Source organism: Coturnix japonica, chromosome 12, assembly GCF_054131305.1.
Source record: "Coturnix japonica strain WE chromosome 12, WE-NBRP24, whole genome shotgun sequence".
Classification (NCBI taxonomy): domain Eukaryota; kingdom Metazoa; phylum Chordata; class Aves; order Galliformes; family Phasianidae; genus Coturnix; species Coturnix japonica.
Genome location: NC_140674.1, coordinates 12,460,359 through 12,483,607, shown reverse-complemented (window position 1 = coordinate 12,483,607; position 23,249 = coordinate 12,460,359). Strand labels below are relative to the sequence as shown.

Here is a 23,249-nt window from a genome sequence, read left to right as displayed (position 1 = left end):
GTGGTATTCAGGCAGCTCCTCTAATTATACCTTGTGCCGACTGGGCTGGGGATGCAGCTGTCAGGTTCTAAACAGGCGCAGAGACCCAGAAAGCAGCACGTTGCCTTTTTCTGCGTGCCATTGAAGCTCAGTGTGTTCAGGCATGACTGACGATGCAGAACTCGTTAGTGCCGTTTAATTAGGCAGGTGGTTCTTCTCATAGGAAGAATGTGAGATACAGAGAGGGACAACAGCAGTTCCACGGGCTTTGCTGAGGCTGCGCTCCAGGCTCAGGCTGACATGCACAGCTCCTGGGCTCCCATTTCCTAATTTCTGTGGGTTTGCAGAGCACGTTGCTCTCTTCTGGCTCCATGTACAATGCTGGAGGTGGAAAGGTTGAGTGTGCCTAGTCTGACCTGTTTCCACATTGCAGGGCTCCTCTTCTTCCAGCCCCTTAGAAGTGCTCAGGTGCCGTTATATGTCATGAAATAAGTTAGAAGGAAGATAGATCACTCCTATGCCCCATCTCCTCCTTTCATCCAGTTTATCACCCCGAATAAACTGGAGTAATTGTGCAGAAAATTGCTTGATCCACAACAAGCCCATGAGGAATTTCTGCACCAGGTAAGCAGCAGTGGTGCCCTGACACAGCGGGCCAGGTGAAGGGCTCCTCAGTTCTGCACCAAATGAGCACAGTGCAGTGCTCTCCACTGCTCTGGGATGAGCCTAAGGAGGAGCAAAAACACCATCACTGGCAATGCAGCTCACATCCAGCATGGTCTCTGCAGGTGGGTGCCAATGAGAGCTCATCCCTGTGGCTGTTCCCTAAGAGCACAGAACCCACATCCCTGCCCTGCACATCTGGGTGTGAGGACAGGCAGAAGCAGGTCACAGGGACAAGAGACTGAACCATCCTACATAACAACATGAGGAGAGCCTCCACCCTGCAGAGCTGTGTGCTGCCTGCAACAAGCAGAGAGGCTATAAAAATAGTGCCTATTGTGCAGCACGCTGCGGGCAGGTTGTGTAACACGGCTCCATGGAGGACACAGGAGGGCTGTGGGGATGTGGGGCAGCTGGGCACCGTCCTTGTTCTGCATTTGTGCTCCTCCAGCTGGCCCTGCTCTGTGCATTCCCAGCTGTGGGATGCCTTAGGGTTGCTAAATCCATCGTAAGTCAACTTTCAGATTTATTTATCCAGCAATATCACCTCACCACGAGGCAGGTGGAGGCAGCCCAGCCATGGCTCTGCACACCCCAGCTTTGCTGTGCCAGTGCTGCCTCTGCACAGGGCTTGGCAGTGTCTCATGGGGCGAGGACCAGGACATAACCTGCCCTGTTTCCAAAGGGAAGGAAGGCTCCAAACAGATCCTCCTCCAGGTTTCCTTCCCCCGAGCTTTTTCTCACCCTCTGCCTCTCCCCTGAGATAACCATCAGTGATACTGTGGTTTAATTAATGTTTTTGACTTTTAGCACACGGATGGGATTTCTCCTCTGTGCTGTTGCCAGAAGATTTCTGCTCCTGCCAGGCAGCCGGGCAACCTGGGCTGGTGGGAGCAGCTCCACAGTGTTCCTGCAGCTGGCAGCCAAATAAAGGGCTGTGTGCTGGGGGCTGTGACCTATAGCAGCCCCATTTACCTGCGTAAGAAAAGGGGGTGTGATCCACATGTAGCTGTCCCCTGCTGGCTGTGGGCTCAGGGACCACTGAGTCTATCCCCACCATGCAGCCCTGGCCCCACTGCACCAAAATAACCACTCAGACCCAGCTGTCAGCCCTGCTGCTCTGGGGCACCAAAATAGCCCCACTAGCAGCCAGCACATTGCTGCTGTCCAGGGCTGTTCTGCTTTTGTCCAAGATGCTCAGACGATGTAAAATTAGACTTCCTTTAAAATGCATCCCTACTGTTAAAAGAAATGCTAATAACACGTAGCCTCGGGGCTAAAGATGGAACCAGGCCCACCAACGCCTTTGCCATCCAAAGCAGCACTCAGGAGCCAAGGAGAGCTGCTCCAGAGCCAGCTTCTGCCACAGCTCACATCCCTGCACCCAGTGCAGGTGGCTGCCTCTAATTACAGGGAGGGCTTCTTCCCAGGGTGTTTAATTAGCGCCATAGGGCAGAGATGTGCTGTGAGAGCCAAGGCAGCCTTGGCGCAGTCTGGTTGGCAGCATGGCCATGCCAAGGAGCAGTGTGTGGGAGCTCAGTGCATGGCACCAGCGGGTGCTCCAGCCCTCACAAGATGCAGTACCTGGGCATCCCATTGGGACAGGCAGGAGTTGAGCCACACCACGCAGCACAAATCCCCTACAGCACTCTGGGATGCTGAATCTCCAGGCTCCACAGGGAGCATGAGGCTCTCACAGCACCCCAATGAATCCTTGAGGCCAAAGAGGTCTGAAGAACTGACGGCAGGTAAAGGTTTAACCCGCACTAAGCCCTGCAGACAGGCTGGAGGGACGGCCCTGCAAAGCAGCTCCACCACACACCTCTTCCTGCCACATCCCCCAACACCAGGTTGATTTTCTGTCTAGACACGGCGGATTTGCAGTGCAGCTCTCTGCACCTCAGCTTCGCTTCTGTGTCATTTCACCAGGAGAGCAATAAAACAAATGGCTTTTTGTGGGCAGTTGCACACTGAATTCCAGCTCTGCCCACTGAGAAGCCTGAAAGGAATTGTGCAGCACACAGCCAGTGCCCCAGGAGTGTTTTCATAAATAAATTGGGAGGTTTCAGTGGGATCTTTAATACACACTAAGCAGGAGCCTGTCATAGACGCAGCCTCTTGCTAAGGGACAGCAGAATCTATCTTGTTTGCAACAGCAGATCAATCCGTGCAGATTTTCCCCAAGTGGTTTCTCAGTGCCATTAATGACTTGTCCCTCCCGGTTGCACAGAACTCCATTTGCAAGCACTGGATACCACAAATTACTTCACTCGCTTTCAAGATGCTGAAGCTGCCCTTAAGCTCAATACTGCAAGTTATTGCAAGCATCTGTCCTGCTTTCCTCTGAGGTGCCATGAGGAAAACCTTGCTGCCTGGCTGCCTCCCAAGTTCCTGCGTTCCTACCCTTTGTGGAATCATGGAGCTGCCCTGTGACAACCAGAGGATCCCACTGCTGGGGCTTCTTTGGGTTTTATCTCTGTGCACAGTCATAGAGGGGGAAGGTGGCCAGGTGAATTGATGTGGGCCAGCACAGAACTCCCAGCATCCAGGTGCCACCTCAGGCTCCAGGTTACCAGCAGACAGCTGCCTTCTCCAGCTGAAGGCCCAGGCCTCTGAGAAACAGCCCAGGCCCAAAAACCCAGCCACAGGTGAACCTGTGTGAATGGACAGAGCATTTCCATGTGAAAGAAGGGCTCCTCCATATGGAAAAGGAAAAACCAGGGAGACTGCAGCGCCAAGCCAACATGAAAAGCGAGCTCATGCATATGGACCTGGTGTGAGAGCCTACAAACACCCCTTGTGCTAAAGGATTCCCACGTGTGTTTCACAGCTTCTTCACACACAACAACCCAGTCCTGGACAGCAAATGGAGTCCTTTACCATCCTGCTACATTTTCCACGGATTTCAAACCCTAAAAAAAAAGCAAATGATTACAAAGCCATTTAGATAATAACCATGCAGTTATGCCATGAGAAAGAGGAAAACAGCAAGAGGATTTATGAAAAGCCAGGCTTACTCAGCTTTTAACACAGCACAGGTTTTCACTCAGGCATTTCTAGAATGAGGATTTTAAGTTAAGGTTGATGATAGCTTGAAATAATAAGCTCCGTACTGTCTACAAGGCTTTTATTCTATTAACTCCTGCATTGCAAACAGGATGATAAATTCACTCGGTGCTGGCTGTAAGCACCCAGAAGACCTCAGATACAGCCATGCACAGCCCCTTGCTGACAGCTCCCTGCAGCATCCCACGGGCTGTGGAGGTACAGATCCGTGTCACTGCAGCTGATTGATCCTTCAACAGTCCAACTTTGTGAGCATTCTAAATTCCTTATGCTGGATATGTCTCTGGGAAGCACAATGGCAGCAGCACCTCTGCAGTGACACAGGGAAATTCAAGTCCCAGTTCCCCTGCCCCTTCCCAGTGTTTTTCCATGGCCTGGTTACCCTTTGGACACCTCCCAAGTTCCTTCCTGCGGTGGTCTCTGAAATTCATTTAAACCAGGAAATTACCCTGCCTGTTTTTCTCCACCGACTCCATGTGTCCAGGCTGACAAATGACAGCAGGACGGGATGCCAGCCACCATTTAACTCTTCACCACCAGGGTGAGACCCTTCTCCATGACACCCGACCTCCAGGTCCACATGAGAACCACAGGGACACAGCAGCAAGAACTCAATAGGACTAAAGTACCAAGGGGTGGTACCAAGGAGCTGGGCTGCAGCCAGGCCAGGTTGAGCCCAAACGGCCACACAGAGATGGCTGCTAGAACAAGAGTTGGGAAAGATGATTATTCCAGGATGGGAAACAAAGATGGCCCGATTTCTTTTGAAATGGAGAGTAGCTCTTCAGACAGCAGCAAGCATGAGCCTGCACAGCCTGCAGTGGGGAGGAAGATGAGAGCTTGCCTGGACCCCATCCAAGCAGCACAAGGGAGACGTGCCGAGGCAGCAGGAGCTCTGAGCCCTACAGCACCAGGTTGGGTTTGCTGGGCACAGCCAGAGGCTGCACAGCTGTCCTGGGCTGCAGCATTGCTTGCTTTGTACCATGAGTCAGTGCCAGGCAGGGTGGCACTATCACGGCCACGTCCTGCAGCAGGGCCCCACACCTCCAGCAGAACCGGGGAGATGGGAGTGATTCACAGCTGTTGGCAGGAGCTGGGCAGGGGGACAAGAAGAGCTGCTGGTTATTTCACAGCCTGCATAGCACTGGCCCTGTAAATCAGGTGAGGGAGACACAGCAGACTCATTGCTGCAGGATTAAGTGCTTTTTATTTTGCTGGTGTTATGCCAACACCATTGAGCAGCCTTGTTTCATCTCCCTCTCACTTCCAGGGGCCTTAAATAAAATCTTCTCTGTGCTGTTTGTGATGTGGATAAATAAAGCACCAGCACGTGGCCAGTGGATTGGGGAAGGAACACCACGAGCTGCATGGGGACAGGACAGCTGAGTGCCACCAGCAGAGCTCTGGTACCCAAGACCATGGTGGCCTCCAACAGCCCACTGCTGTCTGCGGCAGGTGGCCCACATACAAACCACATCAGCAAAGGGAAGGATGGCTTTAGCTAGAAACAAGTCTGCCCCGTTATATAGCCTGCAACATTTAAAGTGTTATCTGTACAGAAAATGTTCCATTTCCAGGGAAATGGATCACTTATGTGACAGCTGTAAAACCCCATTAATGAAAGGATAAGAGCTCTGTAGCTGCTACAAAATCCACTTGCTTTTTTTTTTCCTCCCCTCATCTTCAGTGTAGCTTACAATTCAATTTACGCTCCAGAACATTTGTTCAGCGTGGCAAAGTCGAGTAATGGGAAAACAATCCCAGCTCCAAGCAGGTAAGAAACATGTGGGGCAGGAAGGCTGATGGCAGCACCCAGCAGCTCCCATCAGGGCTGCATTTCGGATGCTCAGGCACAAGTGCATTTTGTGTTGACTGTTGCACAGACTTGCAGTGCAGAGTCTCCATTTATTTGATTTGTACCGCCTGAAGGAAAAGGCTTTTGCTGTCTTCATGCACTCTAAGCATTTGGCTTCAAAATAAAAGCTCCGGGGACCTGTCATCACATGTGTTCTTTCCCATAAAAGAAGGGCAAGTTGCAGCCTTTTCAAGCTGAATTGCAGAAAAGTGCTTGAGCTCTGTGCTGCTGCTCTGTGTTGCTCAGAGACGACCTTGCAAAGGTTGCTTTTTAAAGCAGCTAACTCCTCTTCCTACAGCTTTACATTAGAGCTGCCACATCCTGACTTTCTTGCTTTACCTGGAGGACTTTGATGGCCTTTGGAGGAGTCAGAAAAGGAGCAACATGGCTCAGGCTCTTCCACCCTGAAGAAATGCTCTCGGGACTTGATCCAACACAGCCAACCGAGTGACCTCTTCCACTATGGACACCACAAGTGCTCACGTGCACAGTACACGTGTAACAGCCCAGTGCACCTCTGTACGATGGAAACAGGTCCTGCCTGCTGAGCTCTGGGCAATACCCTGAGCATCCAGTGAGCTTGGGCAGGGCTTCCTCTTCCCCAGCTGTGCAGAGGGCTGTGGCAGGTATGTGATGTGTGTAACACAATGTGGTCAGCCCTGCTCCTCTGGCCTCAGGACTGTATGCACAACCCAGGGCTGCAGAGAAAGAACAGCAGCTCCCCAGTTCCTCCCAGCACAGGTACTGGTTTCTCTCTCAGGCACCTCAGTTCTGCGCAGTGCTCTTCCTGCAGTGTTAAACCCAGGTGCCTGTCCTGGAGCAGTGGGTGGGATGCTGCAGCCTGTGGGGACCACAGCACTGCTACTGCAGCAACCTCTGCAGCACCTGCCTGCAGCAGAACAGCCTCAGCCAGCCAGCCAGCTCCATCCTCACTATTAGAGGGGACAAAAACGTATCCCAGCCATTTACTGAACAACATAACAGAAAGATTCGAAAGCCATTTCCAGTTCCGCATCACTGCCAAGTGCAGTTTTGCTCCAAAAGCTTCAGCTTGCTCCAACAGCACTGCTCATGCTGTACCAGATCTCTCACCCTCTCCTCTCACTCCCCACCTCCCCTCCCTCCTCCTCCTGTTTTTCCCATTTCTGCTTGGAGGAGCAGCAGAGATGAAGCACAGCCTTCCCTGGCTCTTCCTGCAGGCTCTGAATTGCCCAAACCAGTCAATTTGGTTCAGCCCCTGCACCTCTTTTGCACACTGCTGACAGTCTGCAGAAATCACGACATCTTTTACTCTTCCCCTGGAACAGTGAGAGCAATGGGACACAAGTGCTGGGTGCACACTTAAAGAAACCATCAAGAGAAGCTTTGCAGCTGGAGGATGCAGAAAGTCTGACCTGACCCATGCTCTGTCCAGTGGCTGATGCTGCCCATAGCAATCGCCTACCAGCTCTCTGCCAGCTTCTTCCACTACCTCTAAGAAAAACACGAGCCTTGAAGGCACCCACAGGTTCTGCAGGGAACTCTGGTATTCAGGACACACACAGAGGTGGCCTGCAGCAATCACAGCTCAGCCAGCAGCGGGGTCATGGGGGCTGCTGACCCAGGAGCCCTTGCTTTCTCCAGCAGCTCCCTGCCCTACTTCTCTTTCATAAATGCGCAATTGTGACACGGCATTATATAATTCATCATGTTACATCGACATCAGGGCCGTGCTTTTACAGTTTATTCCATGGAGCACTGGAGCTGACACAGAGGGGACAAACTGTACTGCAGGAGGCTTCCTCATTCAGGGCCTGATTCCCAGAGCCCCTACACCACAGCCCTATCAGACAAAGCAAGAATACCCAGTACCCAGATGCCACTAATTCTTCCCCACTGCCAAACACATCACACTCAGCCACCCAGATTGATCTGTGAACCAGCTGTCATTCCTGGGTTTGTTTTTTGGAAAGAAAAGTTGGGCTGCTGCCTTGTAGTCCATTTTCCTCCAGGTTTTTAATGGCACCTGACGTTCTGAGGGAAAACACTGCATGCAAACAGATGCTTGCACCAAATTTGAAGCACGGGGAAGAATTAAAGATGCATTAAAGATGCTATTTGGTTGTTATGAGTTGCTACAAGGGATCGGTTCCTGGTATTGCATAATTTAGTTCTTCAACCAATAACTAAACTCCTAGAAAAATCTTTCGTGGTAAAACAAGCAGATGACAGAGCTAACAGTGCTGCATACAGCAAAGAGGATGCATGGCTTATGTCAAAGACCTGAGTCACCCAGGAGGTGGCCACGGCCCCAAGAGCACCTTAAAGCACTATGAGGGCAGGTCAGGCTGAGAGCACAATGATGCAGAGGATGAGAGGTCTGGTACAGGGAAGTAGCAACTAGAGACATGACAAAGGGTCACCACTCATAGAAACCTCTTAATACTCAAAACCAGGCTGTCCTGTGGCATGGTGGCAAGAGCACCACTAAGTCATGGTCCTGTTCCAGAGAACAATGAGCAGCACAGGCTGGAAAGGAGTTCTGGAGGGCTTTGGTCCAACCTCCTGCTCTCTGCAGGGCTATCACAAACACTGGAACAAGTCACCTGAGTTATGGAGATGCTTAAGCATGTGGACCCCACAGACACCTCTTTGATGACCTGTTCCAACATTGCACCAGCCCCTGGCACAGAAAGATGATGGAGGGGGGATATCTGAAAGGAAAGCTGCCTTGCTGATACAAAGAGCCTTCAACAGCAAAAGGAAGATGTTGTGGCCACAGTCAGAGAGCACAGACACACAAGGTGGGGTTACAAGCCCTTTATCAAAATGCCTTGCAGATTTTCCCAAAGTGGAATAGGTCAAAGATTGAGCATCTTAACAGCAACTGGGGGACCTATTGCCACTGCAGGTCTTTAGCATCCTCCTCAAAAAGGAAGGTGGAATGATAAGCTATACGTACTTAAGAACTGGCATGACCCAGCTTCAGAGTCTGCAATGGAAGCCTCAGATCTCTCTTCCTTTCTTTATGAAGGCATAAAGTTCCTATCTCCCCTCCCAGCACTGCCACCCTGCCCAGAGCCTCTCTCTTGCTCCTCAAATGCCCCAGAGGTTCCCAGCCCCCTAAGCCCAAATTACTGATGCCTCTCCCAATGAGCCAGCTTCTAAATACTGGTGGAGACAGGCATTACAGTAGCACCCCACCCTGCCACATACCTGGGCACAGCCAGGAGCAGGTCACAGCCACCAAGCACTGGGTGATGCAACATATAGAAAACCCCTCATTTCCTCATAGGCAAAGCAGCACTTGTGTCTGCTGGTATCACCTAAATAACCTGACCAGCACCAGCTGGATGAATCACAGAACAAAGCCCATGGATGCCCAATAAAAAAGCCAGCAGGGCAATACACAGGTGAGCTGTGTTAGGGTTGGTTGTTAGGGTAGCTGTCAGTTATACTTGCTTTTTAGCAGCTGTCTGGGGCAGAAAAGCTCTTGTGCTCACCAGATTTGTCTTCTATCACCTTGGCATTAGCTGATTTGGTGCTGTTCATACCTACAAACCTTCATGACCACAGCTTTCTATGGCATGGGGCTGTGGCGGGGAAGCAGCACCACGTGCTCTGGGATGTGCCCTTCCCCTGGGTGCCTTCCTATTTCCTTCTTCACACTGAGTCAGCCCCTGCACAAGCAGGGAGACAGCAGCAAATGCAGTATAGGAGTTTTTGCTTAGTCCTGCTGGAAGCACCTCAGGGCATGATGGTGACAAGGGGCAAGCCAGACCTGTCTGATGATGGGCAGCCCTGGCTTCACCATTCTCTGCATGTGGCCTGGGATGTGCTGGTGGAGGTGGAAGGGCTGGCACAGGTGACTGGGGTATGAAGCAGCCTATGAATCTGCTGGGGTGAGCGTGGCCACAGAGTTCTCTGTTTCCCAGCCTCCCCAAATAGCTGCCAGCTCAGCTCTCAGGTGACCCACATGCTGCCCTGTGGCCCAGACACACAGTGACCTCCTTCAAAGAGCGTGCAATTAATAAGCAAGTTTCCTATTTGACCATCTGCGGAGAAGGAATTAAATGCTACATGCATCTTGCCTTTGCCTGCTTTGATGGCAGCTGCTCAGGTGCACCAGCAGTGGTGCTGTTGGAGCCATGGCAAGGAGATGTCCCTGCCTGCACCCTGCCCTGTGGGCTGTGCAAGGAGGGTGATTTTGCCAATACAAACTAACCAAGCTGTCATCGCATGCACTCAGATAAAAGGTCTGCACCTCCTTTAGGGTGCACGTGAGTTTAGTGATGACCAGGTTGTAACGCTGCTCAGGGTGGTGACTCCTACATTGTTTGTGTGCTCCTCCTGCTGCTGGAAGCTGAACGTGTTTCCTGGAGGTGTCCCAGTGGGACGGGGAGGGGCACTGACCCCAAATTGGGCTCCATAAGGAGCAGAGCATCGTGTTGTTCTTGTGCTGTGGCGGGCTGGTAGTGTGGGGCTGTGGTTGTGTCCATCTGAGCATGAGATTCACGCTATAAGGCAGCTGCCCAAATAGAGCGGGGTAAAGGGTGTGAGTTCATGACACCGGGGAGCACATTGTGCTGAGGGAAGGAGCGGTGAGCACAAGAAAAAGCCTCTGCCAGCCCATCCAGGGGATGACGAATCACGTATAAAGGAGAGGTACTCAATAATTTCTGTTCAGCGTTTGGAGGGCAAAAGCCAAACAATACAGTGCGCTATAAAATATAATAGCTACAAAACGCTTCCCACCCTATGAGAGCTTCAGGAAGGTGTTAAACAATAGCTGCAGAGCTTGGATTTTCAAATCAGCAGCTCTGACACATGGCAGAGTGTAAAGGAGTGGGTGAGGAGCCCATTAATGGGCGTCCCCAGGTGCTGGGATGACGACCTGCCATCACCGCCTGCAAGTAAACAGGATGTCCTGCGTCAGTGCAGCCCCACTGGCACCCAGCCGCACCGAGGGATGGGACGGCAGCCGCCAGCACTGGTGGAAGCAGTCCTGAAGTGAGGAAATGTAATCAGAGTCAATTAGTGCAGCTTTATGGAAAAGAGATCTTGGCTCTTGTGTTATTAATATACCTGTGTCAGTCAAACTTGCGATGGCGCTGATGGAAGGAGTGTGCGGATGGTGCTTGGCAGTGCGAGCTGGGAGGGAGCGCTGGAGCTGACAGAGCTGATCCTCACTCCTTGTAGTCACAGATCACAGAGTCACCAAGGTTGGTAAAGTCCTCTAGGATCATCCAGTCCAACCATCCACCTACCACCAATACTGCCCACATCCCTCAGTGCCACATCTCTGTAGTCAAACACCTCCAGGGATGGTGTCCCCACCACCTCTCTGGGCAGCCTGTGCCACTGCCCCACCATTCTGCTTGAAAAAGCAGCTTTTCTTAACATCCAACCTGAAATTCCACACCACTGCAGCTCCGCAGTGAGTGCTGCAGTTACCTGGGCCCTGGCAGAGCAGCTCTGGTTGCTGGGGAGAAAAAAAATCACAAGGAGCAATAAAGAATACCTGGCTGATGAATATCCTGTCATCTTTGACATGCATGCCAGAAATAGAAGGGTGGTTAAGAGGGTGACTGTCAGGAGCATGATTAGAGACCCACCAAGGGAAATGAATGTGAGCTCCCAAGTAGCTGAACTCACATTTAAAGGTGATTACAGGTGGGTGATGAACACGGCCTGGTGGTGGCCACAGTGTTCTCTGACACCTGTGTGTGTCTGCAGGCTCTACATGCTGGTGCTGCAGTAGCTCCCTGTACCGCCCCAGGTACAGGCTGGGCTGTCTGCTGGCAGACCCCATGCTGCTGCCACCACTAAATGTGATGACGTGCCATGACAGCTCACACCAATGCCAGGCAGCCCCACAGAGGCAGCCGGCAGCATGGAGGAGCCCAGCAGGACACCAGGACACAGGGATGGCCCTGCTGCCACCCACCTGTGGCACAGCGCATTCCGCTGCTCTCCCTGCCCTGCACTTGGCGAGCACCCACGGTGCTTCCCAGCACCAGATCATGCGTGGGCCCTTCCTGGCGGCAGGCTCAGCCCTGCAGTGCTGATGAGCCCGGCTGGCTGCTGATTGCCAGGAAGTGCTGCTGCCGAGCTCACATCCACTGAGCTCCATGAGTGGGGCCAGCATGGACTGTGGGGCTGAGCTTGAGTGTGAGAAGCCTGGGCACAGCAAAGGGAAAAGCGCACACGAGAGGTGATTCATGCCTCCTTCTGGCTGGTGCAAAAGCTGCCAGCAGCTATTATCTTTCATGCTATCATTTTTTCCCTCTGGAGCTGTAGATTCAGAGATGGTGAGCATAAATCCACGCTGCAGGCACAGCTAATGCTCTCCTCATGCAGCATGTGCTGTGCAGAGTGGGGCCTGGCTGTGACATGGCCTGGAAAACAGGAGCAAGAGTTTGGGACCTACAGCAGAAGATGCCCAGACCCCAAAACACCCAATTATGGGAGGTTAAAGATGATTATCTAATCTGCCTAATCAAGAAGGTGCTCCAGGCCGGTATGGCCTCACCTCAGATCTGCCCAGGTGGGTGCAGCCCCAGCATTGGCCAGCAATGGGCTCTGCACCACTCCTGTGCTTGGGTGACTTAATTTTGCTCTTTGATTTCTATCCAAAGACTCCTGATGCAAGGACAAGAGAAGTGCTGAAATTGCTCTGGGCCATCAGCACAGTCAGCACCACGTCCTCCTTTCACTCTCTAGTTCTCAAGATTGAACAGTGGAGGTGCTGGCAGGTAATTTCACCTCCCTTCATTCTAAAGCAGGGGGGAAATAGCAGAGGCCTCTGGGATTAGCTGCCCTTTGTGTGAGAAGCACTCATCGCTGCTCACATGGCTCTGCAATCTTGTTGTCCATCATCAAACATTTGTTGACTGAAGATCTCTGGCCTATCCAAATTTCATCCCTGCTGAGCACAGGTCACGCAATGAACCTCTGCTCACACCAGTTATGTTTTGCTGTGAGATGGCTGCTGTGTGCAAGGGCCTATCCTGAAGATACGGCTTTGTTTGAGCAGGAGAAACCCAACAGAGAAAGCACTGGAGGGTAACGCTGAGCAGTGCAGGAGGGGACCTGGTGCTCTGCGTAGGACATGGGATGGGAACAACAAAGCCTGCCATGAGAGCCTGTGTGAAGCTTTCCTACCATGTTGTCCTAACTGCACTGAGCTGCACTCCAGAGCACTTCCAACAGTTGTTACAGCAGTTTGAGAGGAGAAGGAACCTCTGCCTGGTTTCTTTCCCAGGCAGCAACGAGACTGCATTAAGAATGCTCCAGCATATAAAAACAGACCGCAGGCGAATGGTTTGAGCTTCAACAATGCTTGCAGCTGATAATGTTAATGCTAAGCTTGTGGGACACCGCTCCAAATACACTCGAGCAAAACGAGGAGGAATATTTGCTTCCAGCTAATTGCCGAGCCTGTATGTTGTGCAAGGAAACAAAGAGCGTTCTAAATAAATTACCATTTGATCTTGAAGGTTGTGCAACAAAACTTCTCAGTTGCCTTCTCTCATCATCAAAAGAATTCGGGATGACAGGGGAGATTTCATGTTTTCGGCTCTGGAAACACAGAGGCGTGCCCCGGCAAGCTGTCTGTCTGCGTGCCCTGCCATCTGCAGCGCTCTGCTGGCAGCTCCCAGCACAGAGAGGTGTTTGTTGGTGTGCAATGTGGGGCTGCGGGGTGGGCAGTGAGCTGGGATGTGGGAGCACAGCCTCACCCCAACCCGGGACAGCCAAAGCAGGCAGGTGGGATGGTGTTGTGCTCAGAGCGGCTCTGGAGCGGACATCCACCGCTGCACACACAACTGTGGTGATTAATCACTTCTGTGCTACCAACCTTGGAATTTACTCGTTTATAGTTTGCAGCCTCGTTTATCATTTCAGCAGAACTGCTGCCCCGTGTGCTGCCGCTGCTGCTGTGCCGTGCAGTCCGGGCTGTGCTCACACCCAATGCCACCCCACACTCAGCTCCTCTTGGCTCCTCATTGTGGCCCTGATGCTCTTCCTCTTTATGAGACCTGGTTAAAAATAATGCCGTTTGATCTTCCGTCTGTTCTCTGAAGGCAAAATTAGACAGAAGCAAATGAGTTGGGACTGTAACTAAAAGGGCCTCAGTGCTGCAGCACAGCGGGATGCCTGACTGTAGGGCTTCTGCGGGCAACACGAGGTGATTGCTCCTCAAATCTGGAGCTTGGGGGAAGAAGTGTGCCTGTCACTGTTTGAGCTTGGGCCATGTGTATGAGGAGCTGTGCCCAAGTCCCCTTGCACTGCCCAGCACCCACTAACAGCTGCAGAGCAGAAGAGCTGGACAGACCTTTCCTTGGTGGGAGCAGGACAGACAGAGCCCTCCTTGCTTCCATCCCTGTGCTGAGCCCTGGGCACCTCCGGTCAGGCTCACACCCACTCTTGCATCTCCACGAGGCTGTATTTTACAGGCAACTATGAAGGGTGCAGAGGGTATCAATTATGGTTTTCAAACAACTGATCCGCAAGAAGCCAAGTTATTTCAAGAAGGATAAATGCAGCCGAGACCATCACGTATAATTCACATCTACCCACAGCATTCCTGCTCTGCTGACTGTAGAGCCCGGTGGCGGCTCCGGCTCCTGTCCTGCCCCAGATGTGATTCAGGGGACAGCGGGGTTCACATTCCAGCTCCTCTGCTTCCCCAGCATGGCCTGCAGGGACCCTCAGGCAGCAGGGGCTGCAGGATGGCACACAGCATCACTCCGTGCCTGGAGGAGTGACTTCCAGGTGATGCTGCAGGCACGTACCCGCCTGGTGCTGCTCCTGCCCAGATTTAGCTGACACACGTATTCATTAACACTCTGGCACTTGGTTCCGTGACAAGAGTATGACAGCTTTGGCACTCCCTCCTCACCCCGGTGCTATTTAAATGTTCCCCCTATTATTACTCGATAATGCATCCTACTCCATATAGCTCTGGAGGGAAGAGGAAGATCAAACACTCTGCATTTTTTTATCACCTTTGTTCTTTGCTGGAAAACCTTCAGCACAGTGATGAGTGGCAAAAGAACTGTAGCAGCATCTGATGGAAAATGTTTGAGGATTACAAGTTTGTGTCTCAAGATAACCCATATCAATGCGCAGTGGGTTCTGGCAGCTCTGAACTCCGCTTTGTCTCAGTTTTCCTTTCATTTTTATATTGCTGCCCAACAGGCAAAGTGCCTCAATTACCTTTGAAATTTTAGGCACAATGAAGCTAATTCCCGTGCAATATCTCCACGATGTAATTTGCTCAAAGTGCTTCCCCTATTAGCAGCTGCTTGGCAAACAAATAAGTTTCAGAGCAAGTGAATTTCACAAAGCCAACCCTGACAGCATCGAAAAGAATAACAGGACCAGGCAGCAATTTGTCAGCAGTTAGGAATTAAGCCACGGAGGCTCGTGATGGTAAGAGATGGAGCTGCTATATATCCTGGCTGAAATATCCCTGAGCCAGGTGCCTGTCTGAGGGGAAAGAAAGCATTAAGGGAAACCTCACAGAGCAGAGCAGAGACCTGGCAAAAACCCATGTGCAAAGCAAAGATGCCAGGTGCCAGCCTTACTGCCCCTAACACCTCCTTCCTCCCTCCTCCTGCTCCCTCGTGGGGCAGAGTTCAGGTTACCCACCGCTCTCCTGAAGGTGGAGAGGTGGGTAAGAGCGCGTCTCGCTGTGCCGCAGAGGGCACTGCGGGCATTGCTGAGGAGGGAGAAATAATAGGTTGGCTTTTTTTTTTGTTATGCAGACTCAGAAACTGCATCTTAAGGCTGAAGCCTGTTGTTATGTTTTGTGTTATTCTTGGCACGCTGACCCAAGTGCGCTCGGTACGAATAGCAAAGAGCTGAAAAGCAAATATTGTATCCTCTGGGAGCAGCGAGCAAGGGAGGGCTGTTATATTGCTTAATGGATCACCCCCAGCGCCTGTTTGGGTTAGGCTTACAGTAATTGCTCCCTAGGTGAGTTTATACCAACAGTTGATCATTTCAGATGGGAAAGAAGTACAAATGAGTAAGAGAACAAACACTGACAGCGTTACGAAACACAGAAGGGGCGAGCAACAATCCCATGCAGCTCGAGCACGGCTCTGAAAGCAAAGCCGGCCGGACAACAGGGGATACTGTTTGCTCTATGCGCAATTCCTCATGCATGCTGAACAACACCAAGAACAGAGAGATGAAATGGAGTGCTCTCAGCACCGCCCCGGTTCCAACCTGACAGCACGGCCCTGTCCCAGTGTGTGGGGCAGTGTGATGGGCTGGGGCTCTGCCCTGTGCTCTGACCCTCTCCATGGGGCACTGCATGGAAGAAGGGCCGCAGAGCTCTGCAGGATGCAACAGGAACATGGTGGCATTTCCACACCAGGGCACAGGCTTAGGGCTGCAGCCCAGCTCGGCCTGCTGCCCTCATCTCATCAATCAGAGGGACAGCCTCTCTCTTATTAAACAGAAGTACAGGTGGAGGAAGTCAGTTACCTCCTGAGCACACTGGACGTGCCATTAGTAGGTTCAGCTGTAACTATGTGCCTGTCCCCCTCTTGTCACACACACACACACACACGGCAGCTCAGTGACCATCCCTTGGGCACACAGACCCAGGATTGGCGGGTTAAAGCCTGGAAAGAGCCTTCTCACACACACAGCTGTATCAGTGCCACCCCTACTGGCTACTGCCACTCTCACACACACGCTGGGATAAGCACAGAGCCCAAGCAGGGTACAATTTATTGCACCACTCACTCAGAACAGACTGGTGATTAAGCACAGTGATAAGCTACACAGGGCACCGTTTTCATCTGCCCAACAGATATATATCAGCTACTTATTAATCGTGATAAAAAGAACACAAAACCTCCCATGGCACAGGACTTCAGTTGTGCCACAGAAAAACACCAAAGTGTGTTTTATGTTTTGCAGCTTTATTACAGTACAAAAGGTTAAAGTCAAAGCTAGAAAAATGAACCAATTTGTACACGCTCACCGAATGCTTTTAAGACAAGATATGGCAGTAAAGCTTTTATTGCTAAGAAGGACAAGTGGAAGGCTTTAGAGTTCATCTAGCATTCAGTTTCTGTTCACAAGTAACACAAATTTAAAGCAGCTTTTCAGTCATTAAAGCCTTCTTGCCTTTCTGGAATGCTGAAAAGAAAGATGACCTGAGGACAGTGTCTGCTCTCAAGACAGAGCAGACTGATGCTCTGCATGAGTTACAGAAATGGGTCACCACGATTGCCTAAACAAAACCCAACTGCCTGGCTCTGAAATCTGGCTAACAACGTTGTGTTGCACAGCACCCATGGAGCCAGCACTCCCTGCAAGGTGCCAAAGCAAGGTCACCCAAAGGCCTGCCAGCTGTTCCTGCCATCGGGGGCTGCAGCACAGAGGAGCACTGTGCTCTTATCCCAGGCTGAGCAATGGAGCCAAGCCCAGGCATCTTGCATGTCCTGTGCCAGCTACAGGACCGAGCCTTCTTCTGGACGGGTGGGACCACATGTAGTGGGAAACCGAATGCTTTAGGGATTGCCAGGGATCAGGGGTGTCCCTGGAATGGAACAGACTGGGCTGGCCAGGCTTCAGGAGGGACCGCTGGTGTGGGCACCACAGCCTGTACTGCCGGATACCTGCAGTCACAGCTGCTCCTGGAGGACGGGGTGCCCTAATCCTCAGGAATAGGGGTGTTGCAGTTCCCATGGTAAATTTTGACCTCACCCTCACACCGAAAGTACTGATCAAACACATCGCTGTATCCATGCTCCTTCCACCACGTGCAAAGCTGACGGTTCCATGTGCAGTCGAGCACGTGAAAGAGTTCTGGATGCTCCATCCCCACCATGGTGAAGAAATCCTGGTCCCCAAGGTGACCCTTGAAGTGGTACTTCTCCGTGAGCTTCTGCACCATGCTGGGCTCCAGCAGCTGGTTGTAGAGCTTGGAGCGCCTCATGGCTTCCAGGTTGAGGAGCAGCACGCCGCTGTTAAAGCCAGGCAGCCCATCAGGAGGAGGTTCCCCCACCCTGGTTTGGGGGTTCTCACGGCGGTACTGCCAGAATGTGTGCCTGGGGACAGAGGGGAACAAGAGTGGGGTCAGTGAGCACAGCTGAAGAGCAGCCACCACTGAAAGACTGGGCAGGCTGGAAATGAGCCCCCCTCCCACACCCCGCCTGGTGCCTCGTGGCTGCTGCTCTCTGCCTCCCTGCATGGGATACCGTCCAGACCTCAAATCGTTCTTCCTGCTCTCTCCTAAAGCCTCTTTTGTGTGCATCAGCATCCTATGCCGAGTGAACTGGACACGGGATTGTGTGGCTGCTCACATGGCTGTGCATGGAGAAGAAATCACATCCTACGTTCTTAGGTCAAATGACCACACGTGCCTCACTGCTGCTCAGCGCCAGGTCCCACGGCTCCTCCTGGGCCACGGCCCTCTGGGATGCACACTGCAAATGCATATCAAGGGAGGTGATCCCTGGTCCTGGCATTCCGCTGCAATACAAGGTGTTTGAGTGAGCTGCACAAAGTAGGTCAGCTCTGTCTGCAGGACAGTCTCAGGCACTGGTGTGCAAGCTGCAAATCTTATCAGCACTTCTTGTTTCTCTCCAGAGCACTGGTAAAAATACTGAACAGAAGTGGGCTGAGTACAACAAAAAGAAGTCAGTGGTGTCAGGAGAGCTGCCCTCACCTCACCTACTGCATCTGCAGCCACTGCTCTCCTTGCAGCCCTGCTGCCCAACAAGCTGGCAATGCTCCGGCTGGTGGAGTGTGACCGCAGCCCCACAACCTGCCTGAGGACATCCATGTGCTTCACAAATGTCACAGCAGAGCTGGCCTCTATGTGTCTCTCACTGGTGAGACCAGCAGATGGGAAACATCAGGGACAGAGTTAAACCTGACACTGAGCCAAGGGTTTTTGGTGTCTCTTAAGTATGCATACAGCATGCATTTTCCACATTGTCTGGTCTCATATATTGAGGTTCAGCCTCCTGGAGACAATCGTCCTTATCTCTGTCACCCATCAGCAGTGGCTGAGCAGGCTGGGGCCGCTGCTGCACAGGGAGGTGAGGGAGGGGAAGGCCTCGCCTTGCCCCAGCACTCACTGTCTTGCCACAGCGTCACCCGCAGCCCCTCTACATGAGCCCCGTGTGCAGTGCAGGAACCGCTCCCCAGCTCTTCACACGGCAAGGAGCCATTAAAGCATCCCTCCAGCTCCAGCAGGAACCACAGAACGGGAGCTCCCCGTGGAACAAGCTCAGCCCTTTCTTGTTCCTGCCAAAAATGGTCTCGGAGGCCCAGGTTAACACTGATCCCATGGAGACCTTCAAAGCAGCATCCCCCGAGTGTGGCCAGCAGCCTGGTCCTTCCCAGCAGCACGCTTTGAAGGCAGCCTGGTGCAGCCCCACCAGCGGTCCAGCCTGACCACCGCCCTTCCTGCGGGGACATTGTTTGTGCCACACACAATGCAGGGCTTTGCGAGCGGTGATATCGCGGGCTCCGCTCAAACAAAGGCTCTGCTCAGGACAAACATGGAGCAAACCCAGCTGCAGTGGCGTGGGGATGGTCAGCTCGGCTCAGCCCATGTGCCAGCACTGCCATGTCGAGCTGCAGCTGGGGGTGAGCTGCTCCCACCTGGCAGCACTGTGCTTCGGGGGGGCAGGAAGGTCAGGGAGCCTGGGAAGGCTCAGATGGAGTAGCTCTGGCAGGCATGATCCCCACTAGCTGATTTCCAGCTGCCATGGAGAACAGTGTGCTGCAAGTTTAGGAACATACAGAATTAACTCGAGAGGGTGATTCAATTGGGAAAAAATTAGACTACCTCAGTAAGCAGCACAAATATGTCTTTGGCTCCTTCCACAGCCCCGGGGCAGTGAGCACACCCCACCACAAACAAGCTGTTCCCACTTGCAGGAATTGAATCCATCCCATGTTGTTATCCAAGCAGATTCTGCTGGGGTTGAATCCACCCCACAAATCACCCTCATTCAGAAGGAAGGTCTGCTGCCCCTGAGCAGCATCCTCTGCTAACAGCCAGAGAGCTCTTCTCTCACTCCAGCCCTAACACCTTGGGCAAAGCTACATCACGTCTTTGCACCTTGCTGTGAAGCTGTCAAGGAGAAACACTGCTGAGGATACAAAGAATACATCAAGCATGTCTGATACCTCGCTGAATTTCTCAGGCACTGACCACAGCCTCCTTGCACCTACACAGAAAAGAAGAATTTGATGGTATGTGGTTGGATTTAGCACCCAAAGGTTTAATACGCTTCCAGGCTCGGAAGCTGAACTAATTCAGCTGTAAGAAGATGCAAAGAAATTAGCCTCTGGAACAGCTTAAGAGTCCTGGTGGGTTCTCCTGCACTGGAAAAAATGTAAATCAAAACTTTTCTCATACTGAGCTGTGTTCAGCTCAAACGCTCAGGGAATCCCAGGGCTGTGCAGAGCAGACAGCAAACCTCCTCTGGCCTTCCCTGGGTGCCCAGGTCTGGAGCCCTGATCAGGTGTCACCACGAGGGGCTGGGAGGCAGCAGTGAGCAGCTGAGTGATCCCGGTGGAAAAAGTGGTTCTATTAATGACGTCAGCCATGAACACAGCTTTAGTTTTCTGAGAAATAAAGGCAGGAGAACCAGAACTGTAACATGCCATTCCTTCCTTACCATCTTCCATTCAGATGCTTCAGATTCAGAACTCTGAAACTTCTTATTTCATTCAGGGTGTTTATGCCATTCCCTTTCATCTGATTCAGGATGGAATGGGCTTTTGGAAGTGCCAGTTTCCCCCTGGAAGGAAGGCTCAGCTTTGAACAGCTGCCTCCAGGCCTCCTGGGCAAGAAGGGGAGCAGAGCACTCGCTGTGGGCTCACTGCTTCATTGGGAGAGAGCAGGCAGCAAACAGATCTGATGGGGAGAGAAGGGATAAAAGAGCTTTGCCAGTGCAGAGCAGCTACATCCTGCAAAGATGACTTGTGGCATTAGAGGGAATCTCAATGTGCAAAAGCAAGACCCAGCCTTGTGCCCATGAGCTGCTCAGATCCAGGCTGGAGTGGTGTGCACAGGACTGAGTGCAGCTGCGCAGTCCCAGGCTCTGAGCAGAGTCTGGCTCAAGCTCAACTCTGCATATCCTGCTTTCTCTCCTTACCCCCAGTAGTTCCCTGAAAGTAACTGTCAGTCCCAAAACACCATCAAAGTGACTTGCAGAGTGTGGTGCACAGCCTGAGAGGGAGGTGCCTTTCCAGCTCCAGAGCATTGGAACGAATCATTTGCTGTGCATTTTTAATTCCAAAAACACACGCTGTCCAAGCTATTGCCAGGCTGCCTGCAAAGGGACAAAATTACATCCCCTGCAAGTTGCTGGCTGCAAGAGGAGAACGCTGTGACCTCCAGCACCACCCAACTGCAAACTGCAGCTTCCCAGCCGAGAGCAGGAGAGCAGATCTGTATCAAATGACTCAAGTTTTGAGCAAGGCCATTCCCCAGTGGATTACCCCGTGATGGCTAATCCAGGTAACAACGCGGGGAGAGGAGACAGACAAACAAGCAGCAATTGTTCCAGTGCTTCCTCCCAGCCCCAGCCAGGCTGACACAAAAGCCGTGCTCTGGCTCACAGCACGCAGGCGGCACAGCACGGTGGGATGGGGAGCAATGGGGGCCCTGGGGAAGAGGGGCTGCAGGATGCGAGGAGCACAGCACGGCGCCGTAGGACACTGCCTGCAGCACCGTGCTGTCCTTCCTTGTGCTGGGGCCAAGGAAGGGAAAGGTGTCCTGGCAGGGCTGCTGTCAGCATTCCTTCAGCCTGAATTCACTTAGCTTTTGTTCTTCCAACGGTGGCTTTCCCGTTGTTCTGTTGTCTCCTCCATGAACCAGGGCCTGTGCTGTGCAAAGAGCCTCTGTGAGAAAGGGGCTGCGGGCACTGCTGGCTGCTACAACCTGTCCCTTGCTGGTGTTGGGGACCACCTGTGATCTTCTTTGGGCTGTATTCTGCATAAAGTTCCCTGTGGGAAATGAGTCCGCAGGTGTTTTTAAATGGGGAAAGCACACATGGAAACATCTTGGTGCTCCTGGAAAAAACGTGTTAGCAGGTGCTCGGCAACAATAGGACAAGCTGTGTAAAACACACAGCTCTCCCAGCACACAGGAAAGGCAGCCGGCAGTGCATCATGAGACCACGTGGCAGGACGGTACCAGCCCAGCAGCAGGATGGATGGTGTGTGAGGGATGGGATTCACAGGGCTGCTCTGTGAAGACCCCAATGTGACACAAGGCCAAGGCAGAGCTGGGGCCATTGGTGAGCACAAAGCTACCAGTGGTGCTGGCGTTGGGGCTCCACGTGCAGCACTGCTGGCCTTGGCAATTTGTTGCTCATGCCCCCAGCAGAGCGGCCTCCAGCGAAGGCAGGAAGGCAGCCCAGAAACTCCAGCCACCATGGGGATGAAAAGCAGCAGGAAACTGCTGGAGGAGGGGAGAGAAAAGGAAGAGAAGGCATTTCAGGCTTTTGTTAACCACGGGGCTGACCGTGGCCCCTCCAGAAGGGAGAGGAAAAATCCTTCCAAATGTGACCCTGTGCCCCTGACACTGACACAGTGCGGGGCTGTGGCTGCCAGTGTCCATCTGCAGCCCGATGCCCTGGGCTGCACGGAGAGGTCGTGCTTTGAGGAGCTTTTTATAAACAGAGCCCGCGTGTGCTAGGAAACATCTGGAGAGCAGCACTTCCAAGCATTCAAACACGGGGTCCAGATAAAAAACACTTCCACCAGGACTTCCCCTGCTGGCCCAGCACACGCTCCTGCGGTCCGGCCCCCCGTGCAGATGGCCTCCCCTGCCACCAGCCTTGACAAGGCAGCCTTCAAAGCAAGGTCGCAAAGCAGCGGACACTGCCATGAAGCCAAGGCATCACCCAGCCTGGGTGCCTGAGCTACCAACTCCTTTGGTTATGGGACTAAAGGCCTCCTAACCAAATGTGGGGAGGTTTCATCTGCAGCAAGCATGGCTGCAGCAGCCACTCAGCATGCTGTGCTGCAGGACATGGCCCAGGCTCTGTCCCCAGTGCAGTAACAGAACAAGAGCATTAGTGCAGGATCATCAAAGCCACAGGGCACCAGAACAGATCCTGCCCTCAGGGGCTCTGTACCATGCTGGATAAAGGCTCTTCCCTGGCTCATGCAGCCCACAAACAGTGCCTGTGTGCCTCTACAAAAAGGGAGATGCTCACAGAGCTGCAGCCCTGCCACACCAGCTAAAAGAACAAGTGTGAAAATCTTGTTACTTCTAACTATGCAAAGAATGCAAGAGTAAGAGGTCAAGCCTTCCTAAAGGAGCCCAGTTTTTGCCATTTCAGCTGCAAACTGGGTGACACCAAGTGCAGATGGCAATGCTGTTTGAGCAGAGCCAGCCCTTTGAACACTGCTTGTTCCTGAGCAGACAGATGCGCCTTTCATCCATCACCACATCCGCACAGAACTGCCACCTCCCTTCTGGTTGGTGCTGCTGTCCCTTACTGCCAATCAGAGGCACTTTTCCCAAATCATTCTCCCTCCCGTGGCCAAGAAACCTCTCTGTGACCTCCTCCTGCTCTTTGATGCACTGAACAGCCCCACAGCCCCTTCTGCAACAAAGGATGCTTCCCTTCCCCTTTGGGCACTGCCAGCACAAGCAGTCCTGCTGAAGGTTTTGTAACAAAGTGCCCTTTGTTGCTAATTGCTGATT

The 23,249-nt window shown here is 52.5% G+C and overlaps 1 protein-coding gene across 3 annotated transcripts in view; it reads right to left on the bottom strand.

Annotated features, from left to right (window-relative positions):
• Positions 1-16,465: 16,465 nt before the first annotated feature.
• XXYLT1 (xyloside xylosyltransferase 1) overlaps positions 16,466-23,249 on the bottom strand; it is a 32,131-nt gene continuing 25,347 nt past the window's right edge. For all 3 annotated transcript variants that reach the window (XM_085513057.1, XM_085513058.1, XM_015871864.3), the window contains one exon: positions 16,466-17,616. Coding sequence is in view for 1 of the 3 variants with exons in the window: in XM_015871864.3 (XP_015727350.2) it covers positions 17,220-17,616 (397 nt within the window). In the remaining 2 variants the exon portion in view is untranslated. The remainder of the gene's footprint in view (positions 17,617-23,249) is intronic.